Genomic DNA, 19520 nt, shown 5'->3' on the forward strand with positions numbered 1-19520 from the left:
ACAAATTAATGGTGTAAACTGGTTTCACTCATAATGCCTTCACTCGCACGAGAGCATATGAGAATATTTGCCTTTATATCGATGCTACGTTTAGTTCAAGGATATCACACCATCAACAAAAGAGCGGAGAACAACACAACAATGCAGCGATTTAATTAGGTGCAAGAGATCGTAGCGGTCATGTGCAGACAGTCACAACCCCCTTCCATTGGCTCGAGGTGAATTCTCTGGAGAATATCCTGCTGTGTTCTCACATCAGCTGACTCGAACTTGCTGCAGAAAAAACACACCAGGGGTCTAACAGGAGAAACATTATGCTGTGTGTTGACTTCCTTCAATGAATAGTGGACTAGATTAACAACCTTTAGTGGAGTTAACACGTTGCTTGCTCACAGTGTACAGCAGTGGTTGTCAACTCGTCTGGCCTCAGGACCCACATCCAACTCATCTGTGAAATAAACGCGACTGATTCTGATACTTTTTCGACCAATTTTTTATTTGTACTTTTCTACTCTTTTTTTCTTACAATGCTATTCTATTTTATATATAATTTTAACTTTTTTTTGTATAAGCTGACTCAGGGAGAAATGCACAAAAAGTCCAATGTACCTGTACTGTCCTGTACCTGTGCAAATGGCAATAAACATCTATTCTATTCAATAACATTTATTTACAGAAAAAAATTTCAGTTTGGATCTCAGTCGCTACAAAACATTTCTCTGAAGAAAGAAACTAAACGTTTAAAAAAGCGCTTACCAGACTTTTTGATACAAGTTTTTATCCAGGCACACATTGACAACTCACTAAAAATGACTCCATGACCCACTACTGGGGTCCCGACCCACATATTGAGAAACCAATAGTGAAAAGCAACATTAACTACACAGAGAGACCCATAAGTGATGACTGAGCAGCAATACTCAGGCACATAAATAATGTGAATATGACTGTTTCTGACTGTAAAGGTATGACTGTGTGAATTATGAGCTGTGTGTGTGTGTGTGTGTGTGTGTGTGTGTGTTAGTGTGTGTGTGTGTGTGTGTGTGTGTGTGTGTGGGTGTGTGTGTTAGTGTGTGTGCGTGTTGGTGTGTGTGTGTGTGTGTGTTAGTGTGTGTGCGTGTTGGTGTGTGTGTGTGTTGGTGTGGGTGTGTTTTGTGTATGTGTGTGTGTGTATTAGTGTGTGTATGTGTATTAGTGTGTGTATGTGTGTGTGTGTGTATTAGTGTGTGTGTGTGTGTGTGTGTATTGGAGTGTGTGTATTGGTGTGTGTGTGTGTGTGTGTGTGTGTGTGTGTATTGGTGTGTGTGTGTGTGTGTATTGGTGTGTGTGTATTAGTGTGTGTGTGTGTGTATTGGTGTGTGTGTGTGTGTGTGTGTGTGTGTGTGTATTGGTGTGTGTGTATGTGTGTGTATGTGTGTGTGTGTTTGTGTGTATTAGTGTGTGTATGTGTGTGTGTGTGTGTGTATTGGTGTGTGTGTATTAGTGTGTGTGTGTGTGTGTGTGTGTGTGTGTGTGTGTGTGTGTGTGTGTGTGTGTGTGTGTGTATGTATTGGTGTGTGTGTATGTGTGTGTGTGTGTATTAGTGTGTGTATGTGTGTGTGTGTGTGTGTGTATTAGTGTGTGTATTAGTGTGTGTCTGTGTGTATTAGTGTATTAGTGTGTGTGTGTGTGTGTGTGTGTGTGTGCGTGTGTGTGTGTGTGTGTGTGTGTGTGTGTGTGTGTGTGTGTGTGTGTGTGTGTGTGTGTGTACGCTGCCTGCCACAGAGGGGGAGTCGAGAGCTCTTCTGGGATCTACATGGTGCTCTGCTCAATTTTTCAAGATGTCGTCGCTGGAACAGAGGCTGTCGCGAATCGAGGAGAAACTAAAGCAGGAGAATGAAGAAGCTCGCCGGAGAATCGACCTCAACATCGACATGAGCCCGCAGAGATCCCGTCCGAGGCCGAGTGAGTGTCCGAGGGGAGAACCGGGGAGAACCGGGGTGGTCTTTAACGACCAGAACAGCCGGAGAGGCGGAGGGTAGCAGTGGGGGTGTTACTAGCTACATGCTAACAGGCTAGCTACATAAACAAACACCGACTCAGCTTGGTCGGTAGATTTCACCGTCAAATTACCTTATTATGAAGCGGGGCTGTTTCTATGGTTAGTAAAGCATATAATAAAAAGTACAAACCAGTGTCATGAAATATCTCGCTGCCAGTCACGTCCCGTAAGAAGCTCTGATCCCGTCCTGTCAAACCTGCTGTGCTAACACGCTACATGCTAACGACGCTAGCAGTGTGAGTGATAGTCGGTGGCAGGCCCAGCCTTCAGTCTGCAAAATGTGATGTAGTTATTCAGTCTTTTCATTAAATATTAAGCAGGTGCCATCTATCGACACATATCTGTCGTTTAATGTAATGTATTAATAATGTGTTTGCCTGCAGCTCCTGCGTTAAATCATTTATTACTGACAGTTTTTTGAGGCTAGTTTTTGAAGCTAATTCAAATGAAGGCTAACGTTCGACAGCCGTTAGCAGCCGTTGGTTTTGTGTTTTAAACAGAAGAAACGTTAGAAAGGTAATAATAATTAATAATATTTATGTAATAATATTATATTAGAATTAGTTATTAATGTAGATGTTATATTATTAATAAATATATTATATAATAATGTTAATAATAATAACCTAAATGGACTGTACAGAATTCTGGCGTTACAGTAAATTATAACTGTTGCTGCAAACATTCAGAAACTTGCTTTACTTCTTATTTACTGGTACTTTTCTCTCTGTGATTACATTGACTGTGAATGAGTGACAGTATTTTCCAGTGATAAACCTACTGATGAAAAGACCAAAGCCAGGTTATAAATTGAGAATATAAGCCTGGATATTAATAATCCCTCTGGGGTATAGACTTTCAATTGTTGCACCAATAATTCTTCAATCTGCAGCTATCCTGATTAAGTTCATTGGGTAAGGGTCATGACATAACCAGTCCACTGTAAATACTGTTTCTTTTCTTGATGCCTCCATGAAATTAATGGACCAATATTTAAAGGTATCTTACTATCTGATCATTAAGGAAACATGTTGAAGTGCTGGCTTCTCTGACAACAATGCAGCAGCCAGTATGTCCTCCTTCTAACTTTAGATTCTGCTCCTGAATGCTCTGGATTTGTTTGGATCAGAGAAGGTAGGCACGCCCACACGGTCGTTTTGGACACCCCTCGGTTTGCCAGATATGAGAGCAGTTATCAGGTCAACAGGTGTTGCAGCGATGGAAGCGGGCAAGAGAAGTGGTTCAGATAGAAGTGATTGTACCCGACCTAAAAAGCCTCTGCATGTTTCTAATAAGCTCCACGAGCAGAAACGTGCTCAAACTAGGATCAATATTGGAGATGCTTTTTGAAAAATGGAGAGAGGTTAGAACACAGAAAGGTTTACAGACCCATGCAGAGCTGGATAAACACTGAAGCTTCAGAGTCCACCACATGGTGACCTGAGTGAGCATCCCCTCTAGAGAGGAGGGGGGAGACAGCTCTCTACAATGTTTAGAATTTAAACTGCAGTACCCATTTTAACCACTAGGTGTCAGAGTTATATTAGAAGAGGTGGACTTTGGTACGGTACAGAGTTATGTGCACGGAGATCGTAGCGTAGTAATAACTAAATTCAGCTGTAGGACATCACTGAGCCTTTAGAAAAAAAATGAAACAATATGAATTTGGCATGCTTCTCCAAATGTTGTCGTTTCAGTGGAAAAAATTAGGCTGCTTAGACGAGGAACTTCAGAAGTACACGATTACTTATTGCTGAATATTTACCACAACGGGAGAAATCTCCAAGCCTGAAAGTCAGTGTGTACTTGTCAGCCGTGTGTGTGTGTACATGTGTACATGTGTGTACATGTGTGACTGTCTGATTAGAACAATGAAGTAATGAGCGTGTGTGTGTATATTTTCTTTCCTCTGTCTAGTCATCGTGATCCAGCTCAGTCCTGCTCCAGCCCCTTCCCAGCGCGCAGGTATCATTCAATCCATCGCTCTCTCTGCCACTGCTCCTCTCTTCCTCCTCTCTTCCTCCTCCCCCCCCCCCCCTCCCCCCCAACCAACTCCCTCCTCCCCTCATCCACCTTCCACTCATAACACCTTCACACCTATCAGAGAAAAACACAGGCAGTTTCATAAACAGATTTCTCTGTATTACAATACTTAAGTTATCGTAACTACTAAATTACTTAAATTTACAATACCCGATGGTGTTTCCCGATTTTCCACCGGGGGTATTTAAGTATTTCTGATTCTGAAGTCTAAAACGGACAAAGTTGGTTAAATTTAACAGGTTTAGTTTAGAAACTTAAGCTTTAACATGCCAGCAGTGAAACATGGTATTTTATTTTATTTCACGTTTTTTCCATCTCACACTTTTTAGTCTCCTCCTTCAAGTGCCTGATAAGTTTACGACTAAGTGAAAGTCCCAAAAAGCGCAAAAGATTCATCCCTCACCAGTCCTGATATTTAAGATTATTTACACCTTTCAAATCATATCTCTCCATCTTTCCACCCCTATACCTCCTCTCTCTCTCTCTCTCTCTCTCTCTCTCTCTCTGTATGTGCGTCTGTGCCAGTGGCAGGGCAGTGTCGGTGTGCGTGTGTGCGTGTGTGCGCGTGTGTGTCTGTGTGGACGTGTGTCCGACGATTAACCTTCGTTTTTTGCTGGAGGCAGAGAATCACGGTGCATGTGGCTTTTCTGCACGACACAATGTTTTTGGGTTGTGTTTTTGTTTGACACGGTCTCTAATCCAGCATCCCCACTGGTCCGTCTGCAGGAGTGTGGCTCTGTACACTCTCTCTCTCTCTCTCTTTTCTTTGTGTGCTGACTGAAGACTTGCCTTCCTGTCCGAGTCCGACTGACTGACTGTCTGACTCCCAGCTTCGTCTGTGCTCTGCAGTTTTGGCTGAATTTCTGAGTCTCTCTCACATCCGACTGTTTGATGTCGTTGATGCCTGTTATTCATCTTCTGGCATCCCTCTCTTCCTCCTCTTCCTCCTCCTCCTCTTCCTCCTTCCTTTTGCAGCAGCGCTGTGTGAGCAGGAGGTGTTGCAGCAGCGTGTTTGTGTGTCTCCCCCTCTCCTTTGCTCTGTCTGCCCGTCTGTCCATCTGGAGCCGGCTGAACTTTGGAGATGCGATCTGTGCCAAACACTGCCTGGGCCTCTCCTTCCTCTCCGTACTAACTCCTCTTCTCCTCCATTAACTGACTCTCCCCCTTACAGGCTGATCCATCTACAGGTGACTCATGGACACAATCACCTGCCGTCGCTCACAGCAGAGCTGCCAGCCTGCTACAACAAAAACATTGATGATAGTTATTACAGCTGCTCGGCTCTCAAAATGTTTTGGGATCTGGTTTTGAACTTTTCCAAACGTTTCTGATGTGAAGAGATTTCCACTCTTAGAAAGTCACTGGAGCTGCTGACTTTTTGTCTTCGGTTGCATGAAACTTTTGTACTAAAACAACTTCAACATTTACTTTTAATAACAAGTCAATCTTTCTCACACACACACTCGATATTACAAGGTCAGAGTTGTTTTAACTTGTCCTAGATAACGCATGTTTGAACCTCTGTTTAAACGCGACTGTGAGCATGTTGCATCCTCAGTTTGGATTTCAGTGCTGCTCATGTTGTGAACTGGACCTGCGACTGTCCCGTCGGCATGTCAGGGTTATCAAAGATAGAATGGACGTTAATCAGAATGTGTATGTAAAACTGTCAAACTGTGTTCTTTAAAACTTGGGATTGTTTTTGTTCCTGCCGGCCATCAGTTTCATCACTTATGATAAGATTGTACTCACCAAAATAATCTCTGAGGTCTCCGAAGAAGACATGATCCGTCATGACTTCCTGTCTGTTCAGACTCCGTTGATTCACCAATCAGCTATAACACCATAACCACCTGCCTAATTTTGTGTTGGCCAAAAAAAGCCCTGACCTTACGAGAAATGGACTCCAGCAGACCTGTGCAGGTGTGCTGTGGTATCCTTAAAACACTGTAAAGTCCTGAGGTGGATCAGACTTGTCGTCCAGCACTTCACACAGGGGCCTGATTGGATTCTGATCTGGAGGATTTGGAGGCCGAGTCAACACCTTGAAGTCATTGTCACGTTCCCTCCAGGGCTTCTTCTTCCATCGCTCTGTGGTCTAGTTTTGAGGCGATCTTTAGGCGGTGGACAGAGGTCGGCATGGTTACCTCTTCTGTTGGATCAGACCACACAGACCAGCCTTTGCTCCCCACAGGGCATCAGTTAGTCCCCGATTTACTGGCTTTCCTTCCTTTTGGTGACGGACCACTGCAGACTGGGAAACACCCAGTTGCTTTGACTCAGGTCATCTAGCCGTCACAGTTTGACCCGTGTCAAAGTCGCACACATCCTTACCCTCGCCCATTTGTCCTGCTTTCAACTCTGAGGACTAAAAAAAGTCCATGTGCTGCCTAACACATCCCACCTGATGAAAGGTGATATTCACTTCACCTGTGAGTGGTCTTAATGTTATGGCTGATCGATGCATGTTGCCAGTTCATGACGGGATATTTACACCTCTGTTACAACTCGTCTGCAATGTATGACGCATCGCAGTGGAATGGTGGAGCAAAGTCAATGCCCGAGCCGTCATCTGAGGTGATGAGGTGTAACAAGGGGGAGACGGTGGCAGTGTTTAACGTCAGAGCCGGCAAGTACTCTTCTTGTTCTTCTGCCACGCCTTCCCACGATGCGAGAGCACACACTGGGACACCAAAGTGCGGCGCTATGGATGCAACCTTTAAGTAGAAAGTCGTAATGATGGCGGCTTTTGTTGCAATGCTACATGGCTAGAGTCATTTCCTAAACAGTGAGGGATTACCTTCCTGTGACTTGTCTCTTTTGGTGATTTATCTTTATTTAAGTGAGTACAATGCTATCATTACTGATGAAACAAATGGCTGTGCTAATACTCTTACTAATCATAGTTATTCTTTAAAGAACGAGCTGTGGTCTAACTCCGAGCTGTCTCTCTCTCTGGTGTTGCTTTTCCACTCTGAGATAACCGTCCTGTTTGTTTTTAACGTTAGATCAGAACACCAGTGAATCAAAACAAGGGCTGAAACAAAAAAGTCAAAGAAGAGTGACGACGTCAGACAAAGCTGATAAACATGGTCACTTTCTCATTTGGTGTACAACAGTTTTTAAATCAGTGAATTCATGAATAAACATGGCTCCCTGCTGGCATGCTGGCCTCTGCTGTGAATAGTTTACTATCCTCCGTTCTGTCCTCCTTTTGTGTCTAACACGTCATGTGTCTCCACCACAGCGCTCCAGCTGCCCCTGGCCAACGATGGAGGCAGCCGCTCGTCGTCTTCAGAGAGCTCGCCTCAGCACCATCCCTACCCCAGCCGCCCGCGACACATGCTCACCCTGCCCACGCCGCCGTACGGCCTGCAGAAGAGCCTAGAGAAGTAAGTGGACACGTGCTGAGGAACATCTGAGTCCAAATGAGTCTGGTTTGAAAATGAATACAGAACCAGATAAACACATATAGATGATAAAACATGAAGACAGCGCAGTAACACTGACAAAGTGGAGTGAGCAGGATGAAGGGTCATTTCAAGAAGAGGAGGTTATTTTTGGTCATAATGGACGCCTATGCAGAGAGTGTGGGCAGAACATATGTAAAAGAACAAACACACAGCACCCGTCAGTGAGTCAGGACTCTCTCAAACATCGTCCTTACAGCATTTTCCCCTCCCTCACATTCTGTGTTTTTTATTTTCTCCCTGCAGTGCAGAGATCGACCAGAAACTGCAGGAGATCATGAAGCAGACGGGTTACCTGAAGATCGACGGTCAGGTAGGATGTGCTTTTAGACGTTAGGTGAGACTATGCCAGCCAACTTCACACTGAGAGGGACATGTGTGAGTAAGTAACGTTTCAGGGGCTACTAGAAGACATTTTAAGGATCCTGATTCTGAATTTCTTATTTTCTTGTTTTAATAGATTGTTTTTGTTTGTAAAAAAAAAAAACATCTTTATTTTTATTTTTGACTTTTGTTCTTCTCAATCTTCAAAGACAAAACATGTAGTATTTCACGTTGGTTGTTAAAGCAGCGAGGCCGGTATGGTGAAAAACTTTTATTAAACCAGCAAACACCCGACCTGCTTAGGTGTCCTTGAGCAGAGAATCTCTGTCATTAAAAACATCAGAACGCCCTCACATCTTTCTGTTGACCGCGATAAGATGAAGGCGACTGAAATCTGCCTTCAGTCTATTTCTGTCTTCCCTCCTCCTCCAGCCTTCTGGTCCAGTGTCACAGTCAGTACCAGTCCTGGTCTGAAGATGCTTCAAAGAATGAATTTGAGTCATCGCTGCTCTTCAGATTGTCTTCATTTCCTCTCGTTAGCCCAGAGGGGAAGCTCACTCACGTCACACATGCACTCCCAGCGTCATCACTGATTTGATTTAAACTAAGCAGGATCATAATGAGTCTCCCTGCTGTGTGCTGCTGTTTTCAGACCATGAAGCAGCTTAAATACGGATCTAGACATTTGTTAGTAAATTACCCAGAGGCCCCACGATGCTCTGAAGTTTCCTCTTGTCAAAGTATGTACATTTTGTCCAGGAGGAATCTCTTGAGCTTGATCTCAAACTCCTGTTTTGTGTGTTTGTGTTGGTCCACAGCGGTATCCAGCAGAGGTGACCGACCTGATCAGTGAGGGCGAGATCGGCAGTGGAACGTGTGGACAGGTTTTCAAAGTGCGTTTCAAGAAGACCGGCCATGTCATCGCTGTCAAAGTAAGAGCCTCCAGCAACACAACACATTCATCCATATCTTTTTAATGTGCCCCCATTTTGTTTGTTTGTTTGTTTTATTTGGATCCCCATTAGCTTCAGCATAGCGAGAAGCTATTCTTCCTGGGGTCCGCAGATTATATTGTGACAATACATTTTACAAATTCATATTATATATTACTCTTTTCACACTACACAAACACTCCACAACATTTCTTCAGTAACTAACAATTGACATAAATGAACAAAAAACCCAAACAAACAAACAAACAAACACAAATTAAATATCCTTTTTTTTCTTCTCCCTAGTTTCAATGTAAGACGACCAAATCATCTAGTTCTCCACTCCTCAAATGTGTTGTTTATTGAGTCCTTTTCAAAATAAATGATGCTGATCTGCTCGTGTTTGTGGAGAGAGTGTAAAATACAAAACTTTGAAAGCTGTTTCATTAATACAGAAAAACATAATGAACTTCTGGGCACCATAACTGAGTTTTCTTTTTTTATTTCTAGTCTGCAGACAGCGCTGGTGCACAAATCTTTTTTTTTACTGCCTGATAGTCTGGTGGTTCTGTTGCACGCCCCATGTATGGAGGCTGTGGTCCTCGTCACATCTGCCATGGGTTCAAATCCGACCCCAGGAAACACTAAGCGCTTAAAAGCAATCAGAAACATTGTCTTTATTCTTTGTTTCTCTGTTTTTAAATTAACGACGCTCTACCTCGTCACTCCTGCTGTAAAGCAAATTGCCCCTCTGGGATAATAAAGTTGACCTTGGCCTTGACCTCCTCCACCACTGCTCTCTCTCTCGCTTTTATTCGCAGTAGCTTTTTGTTGTAGATGTAGATCTGTAGTTTCTTTGGTTCCTTGTACTGCTATCGAACGTAAACAAACTGAGATTGTACTTTTAAATCAGGCGGTATTACAAAGTATCGATATAACAAACGTTTTGAAGCCGTACTCAGAAGATGTTTGATGCAGACGGGTTGCAGAGATGATCTTTAATGACTCCAGTCTCCTTAACTTGAATCTCTTAAACCTCTCAGAGAAACAATTTGTAACATGTGGATCTATTTTAAAAACATGTTAAAAAGTCTGAACGATAAACGCAAGAAGGAAACATCCATTTACATCCTTTTTAAGTCCAGACAACCTCTGCTCGGTTGAGCTCACTGATTTCTGCTGTGCTTTTGATCGTGTCTTATTTACCAACACAGTGACACTAATGACCCACATAACCACCCTCCTGTTTAAGAGAAGACTTAATTATGGGCTGTTAAAGAATTAGAAAGTCAATGAGCTCACCAGAGGAGTCTGTGGTTTCCTACATGTTTCTAAACACACCATCCTATCAAACTGCATCTTTAAAACGTTCAATCCCTTTCTCTAATCTTAAGATACTTTTTTGTTTGTGTGTCACCAGCAAATGCGTCGTACAGGAAACAAGGACGAGAACAAGCGGATCCTCATGGACCTGGATGTGGTGCTGAAGAGTCACGACTGCCCGTACATCATCCAGTGCTACGGGGCCATAGTTACTAACGTGAGTGTCCCTTTAAGACGTTACAGTGCAGTAAGTCTGAGTGGTCTGATGTGAGAACACAGCAGGATATTCTCAGGAGAATTCACCTCAAGCCAGTAGGAGGGGGGAGGGGACGTTTCTATACTGTGTCACTTCTTACCACAGGAGACCCCGCGCCCCCTCCTCCTGGGATGATGTGCCACTTTGTGTTTGAGTAGATTTATTTTGGTTGCCCCTGAATGAATATGATAAAAGGACTGTGTGTGTGTGTGTGTGTGTGTGTGTGTGTGTGTGTGTGTGTGTGTGTGTGTGTGTGTGTGTGTGTGTGTGTGTGTGTGTGTGTGTGTGTGTGTGTGTGTGTGTGTGTGTGTGTGTGTGTGTGTGTGTGTGTGTGTGTGTGTGTGTGTGTGTGTGTGTGTGTGTGTGTGTGTGTGTGTGTGTGTGTGTGTGTGTGTGTGTGTGTGTGTGTGTGTGTGTGTGTGTGTGTGTGATTTCGTACAGACGGATGTATTTATCGCCATGGAGCTGATGGGAACGTGTGCTGAGAAGCTGAAGAAAAGAATCCAGGGCCCCATCCCAGAGCGAATCCTTGGAAAGATGACAGTAGCAGTAAGTGGAAGGAGGACACACACACACACACACACACACACACACACACACACACACACACACACACACACACACTCACTCACTTGGTTGTGTCTCACATTCTTCCCGTGCTTGTGTCTGATGCAGATCGTGAAGGCGTTGTTGTACCTGAAAGAGAAACACGGTGTCATCCATCGGGACGTCAAGCCCTCCAACATCCTCCTGGACGATAAAGGTCAGATCAAACTCTGCGACTTCGGCATCAGCGGACGCCTGGTCGACTCCAAGGCCAAGACCCGCAGCGCCGGCTGTGCAGCCTACATGGCGGTGAGGGAGACCCCACGCAATCTGCACTCACAACACCACAAACATCTTCTCTGGTTGATCTAGCCCCGGCCGATATGACTAAAAATGTTGTTCAAAATGTTCAAATTTAAAAGCTGATCTTTGCTCCAGAGTGAAAGTTAAAGAAACCAGATGTTGAATTATGGTTAAATTATTATTTGTTGTGAGAACATGATAAACTCTACATGAACATGTCAGCATCATGAGCTCAGTGCACGGAGCTGAAAGTGCTGATATACCGGCCCGGGGGCTTACTGAGGGTCCACTAACACTCGTCTGGGACGTTTAGTCATTTCTTTCCTTCGCTGTGTTCTATCAGGTCGCATTGTTTCAAGTGTTTGTTTGTGTTCTTGCAGCCGGAGAGAATAGACCCTCCAGACCCCACCAAACCTGACTACGACATCAGAGCAGACGTGTGGAGCCTCGGCATCTCTCTGGTAACATTTCATTCATCCTTTTAGAATCACTCACAAAGCACACACGTTCTCAGAGTCAGACAAGGATAGATGTAGAATCATCCTTTAATGTACAGCTCTGAATAAACACGAGTGCTACAGAAATACAGAACCTCAGCAGCTACATTTCAAAATAAAAGTCTGTGTTTCTTGCTCATTTAACGAGGGAACATGTTGCAAATAGTCTGATAGTTTGAGCATAAAAGTGAAGCTGCTGACAAAACTGACAGTCAGATTTATAGTCTCTTAAGTTTCTCATTTTTTGAAAGTAGTGAAATCTTTGTGGTTGACGGGTTTTGTCCTTCAGGTGGAGCTGGCCACGGGACAGTTTCCCTACAAGAACTGCAAGACAGACTTTGAGGTTCTGACCAAAGTGCTGCAGGAAGACCCTCCTCTGCTGCCCCTTGGCATGGGCTTCTCCCTCGACTTCCAGTCCTTTGTCAAAGACTGGTGAGTACGAGTCTCGCTCCACAGTCCAGACAGAAACCTATGGGGGGGGGGGGGGAGTTAGCTACATTGATCGTCCTCTCTGGACTTTTAGGGCGCACTCACCCTAAGTAAAGTTGTCCCACACCGTGCTTACCCTCAGGCTGGTTGGCTGCCAGTGACATCACATTTATTACCTGAACATATGAGATTACAGCTTAGAGTACATTTTATTTAAGTGTCACATTACAGCAACATTATATACATTTATTTATACGGTTACCGTGGTTACATGCAGCTTCACGTTGTGCTCTTGTTCTCCCACAGCCTCACAAAGGATCACAGAAAACGGCCAAAATACCACACGCTGCTGGTAAGACACCGCTCAAAGCGACTAAACGTGAATGTTGTTGGAATTCAAATATCCTAATGATCAAATGTAACTAAACGTTCTTCTCCCCTCGTCCAGGAGCACAGTTTCATCCGGCGTTACGAGGTGCTGGAGGTGGACGTGGCCGGTTGGTTCCAGACGGTGATGGATCGCACCGAGTCGCCTCGCAGCAGCCAGTGTTACAGCCATCAGCACCAGCTCCACTCGCTCTTCAGTAGGTAGCCTAGCCCAGCCCGACGCTAGCTTAGCCAGACGCTAGACTAGCCTAGCTTACGGCTTTGCTGAAACCCCAGACTCCAGTCTGTCCTAGTCTAGCCCAGCGTTAGCAGCTAAGCCTAGCGTTAGCATTAAAGAGCCCGTCTGTCCATCTGTCCACCGGAGAACCCGAAGAGCCCACAGAGGAGGGGGAGGAGTCTGGACGGGCGGATGGAGTGATTGACGGAGAGACTGACTGATGGATGTTTTTTGTCTTTGTGTTGAATCTGGACAGGCAGACATGGGATGGACGGGGTAGTCAAGGGTGCACTCTGTAGCTAGCTTCATTCTTTAAACACAACTCACCTCGCTGTGTGTGTGCGTGTGTGTGTGTGCGCGTGTGCGTGCGTGCGTTTCTACATTTCATCCACATCCGTTAGTCTTTCACCTACATGTCCGTCTCCAGCATTGATCCACGCCGTTGGATTAGTCGACAGAGTAGTCACTACACACTGGAACGAAGCGTCTGCTACGTTTAGTAAAAACAGGAAGCTCTTGTACATAAAAGCCGTGGAGGAGGACACGACACTGTCCGGGTGCAATTATGACTCTTCAGGTGTTTCTACTATCACACACTCTCAGGCTGTATGTGTGTGTGAGTGTGAGTGTGTGTGTGGTACACAGTCGCTGGTTGTTAGAGTGAGATAATAATAATAAATCGCTAACACACACACACAGAATATTAAAAGCTCCTGTGAGGAAGTTCTAAAAGAGACTGAAATAAATCAAAATCAAAGGAGGCTATGATCGACAACATAGATGAACGCCTGTAACCGCTGCCACTTGTTTGGTGCGAGGCAAGACGATTTACAGCACGCTGAAAAAAAACGCCTTTTATGAAGTTTTCCCCAGTTAACATCAACAAGGACTGATTCACTGACTGCTAAATGAAAGCTGCAGGATTTTTATTTACCAGAAAACACAACCTACACATGTACAGGACATGATCAGCAAAAACACAATATGTACCCCTTTTGGCCACCGGGGGGCGCCAAACTGAAAGATCCTCACAGGAGCTTGAATCTGTTGAACATGTAATAAAACGTAACCCACATTAACTTATATATGATATTATAAACACACATTTCTGTATTTAGCTGCATATTCAGAAAAAAAAACACAATGAAAAATAATCCCAAAAAAATTAGCATCGTTGCATCTAGCTCTGTAGAGTTATCGTCCATGTTTTTGTTTTTTTATTCAGAGGGCCTAAGATGAACTAAAAGAGCGATTAGAGAGACGGAGGGCGACTCGTCCTAGAAGTGTGCGATTGGAAAAGACGAGAATGTAGAAGAAGAGCGAGGTGTGATAACCGTTGATAGTGTGAAAGGTCAGAGGTCAAGAGGAGAGCAGGTGGAGATTTTATTGAGAAGGAAAGGAGGAGAAGTTGATCATGTACAGAGAGTGTAAACGCTGGTAGATCTTATTCTGTGGAGCACGTCTTTACTCCCCCCCTCTGTCCGTCTACCTCTTCCTCTCCGTCCGTCTTCTTCTGCTGTTCTGTGTTTACGTAGCGCTCCACAGCGTTTCCAGACCAAAGGCTGCGTGTAGGTTGATGTTGGAGGTGGAGGAGGCCGAGAGGTTTAGTGCTGCTTAGAAATGATGAAGCATGTTGTGGTGTTTTTAGGAGCCGGAGCAGGGGTCTCAAATTAAAAGTTCAGGGGTCTGATCTGACTCACGTGTTAGAGGCGAGAAGAATCTTACTGTTGTTTCAGAGCAATCCTACATCTACCCAGGTAGTTTCCAAAATGTCTCATACTTTCATTATTGAATCTACTCGTGAACATTTCCTCACCTAGTTGTGATTGCATTTATATTCTGTCCAAAGGCAAGAAGTAACCGATCTTTAAATCTTCTTTTTGTTTGCTGTAAAATTTGATGTAGACATTTTTAAAGTTTCTAAAGTGAAAAAGAAACTCCCCAAATCTTTGCTAACAAGCGCTCCGATGATTAACTCACTTCTTCGTAACGATACCCACTGACCATGAGTCAGCACATTATATATTCAGTCGAGTCAACCCGACAACAAAACGTCTCTTTAGAAACACAAAAACGTTTAGTCTCTCCTGAAACACTCCTGGAGCACAGGTCATCTTCAGAGACCTCGATCCGTCTCATCTGCTGATTTCAGACAGAATCAAGTCTGACTTGTTTCCGCCCGCCGTGTGGAGCAGGCTTAAACACAAGAGAGAAGTGAGTTCAGGTAGCAGCATCCCTCTGAGGAAGGGGGGCCCCTGGTAAGGTGACTTTGAGACCCCTGAAGTAGAAGATTGTTAGGATGAAATAGTTTGAGGTTTGAACATCCAGACACAGCGGAGCGTCTTTGTGTCTGCTGGGTATGTAGAGATGTGTTTAATGAGCGCAGGTCTTCAGAGACTGACTGACTCCAGTCCTCCTGCCTCCCCACAGCCAAAGCCTGCCTGTAGTGCAGACTCCAGTCCCATCACGCACCGAAACCAAATCACTGCTAGACACAGAGAAGAAGTGAGGACTGCAGAGAGAGAGAGAGGAAACTGTTAAGTGTCAGAGGAAGAGAGAGAGAGATTCATGAATGTTGTTGAGACGGAGGAAAGGATGAGAGAGGATGAAACGTTAAGAGAGACGAGGAGCGAGGGAGAGGAAGAGAGGGAGTGTTCAGAAAGTGTGAGCGGAAGTTAAAGAGAAGTTTAAAGAGAGCGGAGAAGTGGAAGTGAAATGTGTCAGGAAGCAAACAGGAGGAGCTCTGAGAATAGCTGGGTTCTGTAAAAAGCTTTCATGGTGTCTCACCGATCTACCAATTATGATTTTAGGGAGTTAGCATATTAGCGTGTTAGCGTGTGGTGTTTATGATGTGTACTGTTTTGTTCAAACGATGTTATTTATTTACATTGCTACTGCTGCTACTTTTTTGATCGCTTTAGACGCTGCTGTCTCTTCTTTTCCCCAAAGGACAAATACTTTATTCTTTTTTTTTTCTTTCTTTAAAAAACCAAATAAGTCAAATAATGCAAAGTCAACACCAAATACAGAAGAGCAAGTCTGACGAGGGCAGGGAGAGCAAGTGAGAGGTGGAGCCATAGATTAGAAGAAGAAGTACTAACACACAAAATCTATAGAAGTCACCTCAGCTCCACGTGTACGTCATCGTTTCAGCGCTGCACGCCGTAGAGGAGATTAGAGGGGAAGTCTGTCCGTCCAGATTCTGTTGATCACATCCATCTTTTACTCCGTCCACCCTCCATCCGTCCACAGGTCGCCTGCAAGCTGGACAACCTCCACAGTTCACACCAAAGGCGTCTACGAGCCAATGGAAACACGAGCGAGCGTTGTTGTTATTGTTATTGACATTATCTTTATAGCTGGTGTGTATTAGAGCAGCGTCCTGTGTGTGTGTGTGTGTGTGTGTGTGTGTGTGTGTGTGTGTGTGTGTCATACTATGCAGAGGGACACACTACAAAAACCAGCCGGCCCCTCGTCCCGCTCGCCATGAGCCTGTAGCAGGAAGTGACTCAGTCGTGCTCTCTGGTTTCTGCCCAACATTTATAAACCGCTGAGCATCAGAGATCCTCGATGACCGGCCTCACGCCTCGTTCTCCTCTCACTCCGTTAACTCATATATTAATCCAGCTTTCAGTGTTGTCGTGTGTGAACTCATCAATCACAACTTAAACGATCATTTAGCCAAGAAACTTTCAAAGTAAAGGTCTCGCTGATTCATTCCCCTAAAATAGTAAACACAGCTCCTATCAGATTAAAGAACTGCTCTAGATTGTCATAAATCAACGTCTCTATATGTGTATATTCTCTACAGGTAACCTTCATTCTGCTTAAAGAGGAACTAATTTAGTGATTACCTGATCAGCCATCGAACAAACACGGAGCTGCTTGAACTTTACGTCTAAAAAAATACTGTATCTTTTTTTTTTAATTCTCTGCCGACCTTCTGTACATGAGAATTTATTTTGAAGCTAGTAGAAATGTTGTGTTGAGTCAAACACAAACCTTTAAAGAGTAGAACCAGAGGAAATCAACTTCTTACAGACGTGTGTATATATACATTTATATATTCCTGATAGAGTAAACTGAAATTTAATGTGTAAAAACAGTTCGCTCTTCTTTTTTTAAAGCAGTTAAAATCATGGATTCAGTCAGCTAGTGTGTATTTATGTGCAGCTTTCATAATCAAGAGTCAACATTAGTATTCATCACACGCTCATACAGAGGAGCAGTGAACTGTAACGACTGTTACTGTCATAAAAATACTCAAACTCTAAAATACAGATAGAGAATATAATCCTTATAGTGTAGTACGAGTCTGTAAGGAGATTTTATATCCATGTCCACAAGGGGGCGCCAAAGTCGATACAGACTGAAAGTTCCTCACAGGAGAGTTTATATTAAAGTAGTAACTTACTCTAAATGATGACATCATACGTACGGGATAACGTGTTATAAAAAATATTTGTGTCTGTTTTTTGTAAATATTTCTGAACGATGGCGTCGTATTTCCGGTGATCGGGGGTCGTACACCCTGCGGTTCAGTGCGCCCTGCAGTGTACGGTAATGAATAGAAGACCAGACTGGAGAAGCTCATGTCACTTCATGGTACAGGCTCCGCCCCCCTCCCTAGAGCAGATGTATGTGAGCGTGCGTTGGCACACAGCTCCGTTAGCTCAGATACCACCTTCACCTGATTCATCCTCCAGAATCTGTCAGGTGTGCTGCACTACAACCGCAGCCTGAGGTGCTCTCATTGGTGTGGTTAAACACACGCACGCACGCACGCACGCCACACTCTCACCACAACGTCCTGTGTTCAAACTCTCTGTGTGGATCTGTTCACCTGCTGTCCAGGTTCTCTGTTAATAAGCTCGTGTGTAGTGTACACACACACACACACACACACACCTGCTCGGCCGTTCTGATTATTCCATCCAAAAAAAACCAACCTGATTTCAGAGACTCTGGCACGCTACACCTCTGAACGCCATCAGGTCTGACCAGGTGTGCACCTGCTACACACACACACACACACACACACACACACACGCACCCCTGATGTATAAACCCATTCTGCACAGTCAGGTTGTCTACATTGTGGATACTTTGATACTTTTGGACGCCACGTCTTTTAAAAACGTCTCATATTTTCAGATTTGACGTCATCGCCAAGTTCTTAAACTTTTTTGAAAACGCGTCGTGTTCTGAACGGCGAGCTTCAGCAAGAGGAACACAGAGCGGCGTCTAAATCGCACGAATGCTTCTCATGTATTTGTGCGATTTACACGGTGTTCAGGAGTTCGCTTGCAGGTTTCAAGGATGAAAAACAAGAAATTTAACTAATCATTGGGTGCTGTTGCCGTGGTAACATCGGGTGCCCAGAAGCGTATCAAAGTTTAAAAATCCAACATGGTGACAGCCGTGCTGCACAGCCATGCTTGCTCCGCCGTTAGTGGCTTTATGTGTATATTAGCTCGTCAGGTGTATAAAAAAAACGGCGTGCAGCGTGTACCTGCGCTGTGCCTCGACACCGAGCGGGGGAGTGTGCGCGTGTGCGTGTGCGTGTGTGTGTGTGTGCGTACGATGTAAACCCATCTGTAAGTAAACCAAATATCATTTTCACTATGCAGTCATTCAAAGCACGTCAGCTTGCTTGGGGTGGGAAAACGCCTCGTGTACATACACAGATTTATCGTTGGCGATTTATCGTTCCCTCCTCCCGGCGGCGAGACTCTGACGTCACCTCGCCGCCTTCTGCTACTTCACAGAGAGAGAGAGGGAGAGAGAGGGAAGACGGAGCAAGAGATGTGTTTTGAATGAGCTGACAAATATTTAAGGATTGTATTTGGGTCGGGGAGGGGGGAGGGGGGGTGAGGGTTAGACTGGGATTTGTAGTTTTTGGGGGAGATACAGATCAATGCTGTAAAGTATATCAGCTGCATGTTATCGTCACGGTTACCCGCCATTGTTTTTGTAGTTTTTTTTTTTTTTTTTTGTTTATTCTTCTATGACGTCGGTTGGTTGGTTCGGGCGGGGATGGATGCACAAAACTTTATCCTTATTTATGATTTCTACACTTGTAGTCGTACGTTTGTGTTCTTAGGAGAAGACTCGATTCTTTTTCTGCCTTCATTATTATTATTTTTATTTTGTTGTTTTTCACTTTGTACCGCGAGCTAAACGAGGAGGAGTGCGAGGCGGAGCTGTGTCTTTATAAGCGGACAGTGTTTGTTAGAGAGAAGAAGAAAAGTCCTGTTTCCCCCTCGTGTGTGTTTTTCAGTCAGCTGAGCGGCGTGCGAGCGGCGTGCGTGATGTTTATTTTGTGTACCAAAAGTCTTTATTGATGGTGATTATTATTACTAGCTTTTATTTTGTTGTTTTTATTACTATGATTATTATTATTATTATTCTTCAGGGCAAAGTTGACACCAAATTGAACAAAGAAAATAAACGTGTGGCGTTCGGAGAGCGCGCCGAGAGCTGGACGCAGGTTTAGTCTCGACCTGGCGAGGAGGAGCGCTCGCCATCCTCTCTCCAGCCGGTTTGCGTCGCCACGTTAAGATCACCTCCGAGCTGAACTTGTAAAAGTATTTTTTTATGATTTTTATCTTTATTTTAATGTTTTCCTTTCGATCGATCTCTCATTGGGTCGCAGATTGTGTGCTGTTATTTAACTCCTCCCCCCCGCCTCATAAACCCCGCCCACTTTTTATTTGATTTCATGATTACTATCGCTCTGGTTTGTCTGATGC

At 44.3% G+C, this 19520-nt stretch overlaps 2 protein-coding genes across 3 annotated transcripts in view; both read left to right on the forward strand.

Moving 5' to 3' along the window:
- The window catches only part of mcoln1a (mucolipin TRP cation channel 1a), a 153834-nt gene that overhangs the window by 130864 nt on the left and 3450 nt on the right, over positions 1–19520 (forward strand). The gene's annotated exons all lie outside the window — the stretch shown is intronic.
- Positions 1794–19520, forward strand: part of map2k7 (mitogen-activated protein kinase kinase 7) — an 18799-nt gene continuing 1072 nt past the window's right edge. The window contains exons 1-12 of one of the 2 annotated variants that reach the window (XM_061062458.1): positions 1794–1944; positions 3959–4006; positions 7332–7476; positions 7801–7867; positions 8697–8810; positions 10231–10350; positions 10831–10938; positions 11065–11244; positions 11619–11699; positions 12025–12167; positions 12471–12516; positions 12613–19520. The exon at positions 12613–19520 is cut by the window's right edge and continues 1072 nt beyond it. In XM_061062458.1, coding sequence (XP_060918441.1) covers positions 1821–1944; positions 3959–4006; positions 7332–7476; positions 7801–7867; positions 8697–8810; positions 10231–10350; positions 10831–10938; positions 11065–11244; positions 11619–11699; positions 12025–12167; positions 12471–12516; positions 12613–12756 — 1320 coding nt within the window. In that variant the 5' untranslated portion in view covers positions 1794–1820 and the 3' untranslated portion in view covers positions 12757–19520. The remainder of the gene's footprint in view (positions 1945–3958; positions 4007–7331; positions 7477–7800; positions 7868–8696; positions 8811–10230; positions 10351–10830; positions 10939–11064; positions 11245–11618; positions 11700–12024; positions 12168–12470; positions 12517–12612) is intronic. The other variant, XM_061062465.1, reaches the window with a different exon arrangement.

Source organism: Labrus mixtus, chromosome 2 (assembly GCF_963584025.1).
Source record: "Labrus mixtus chromosome 2, fLabMix1.1, whole genome shotgun sequence".
Classification (NCBI taxonomy): domain Eukaryota; kingdom Metazoa; phylum Chordata; class Actinopteri; order Labriformes; family Labridae; genus Labrus; species Labrus mixtus.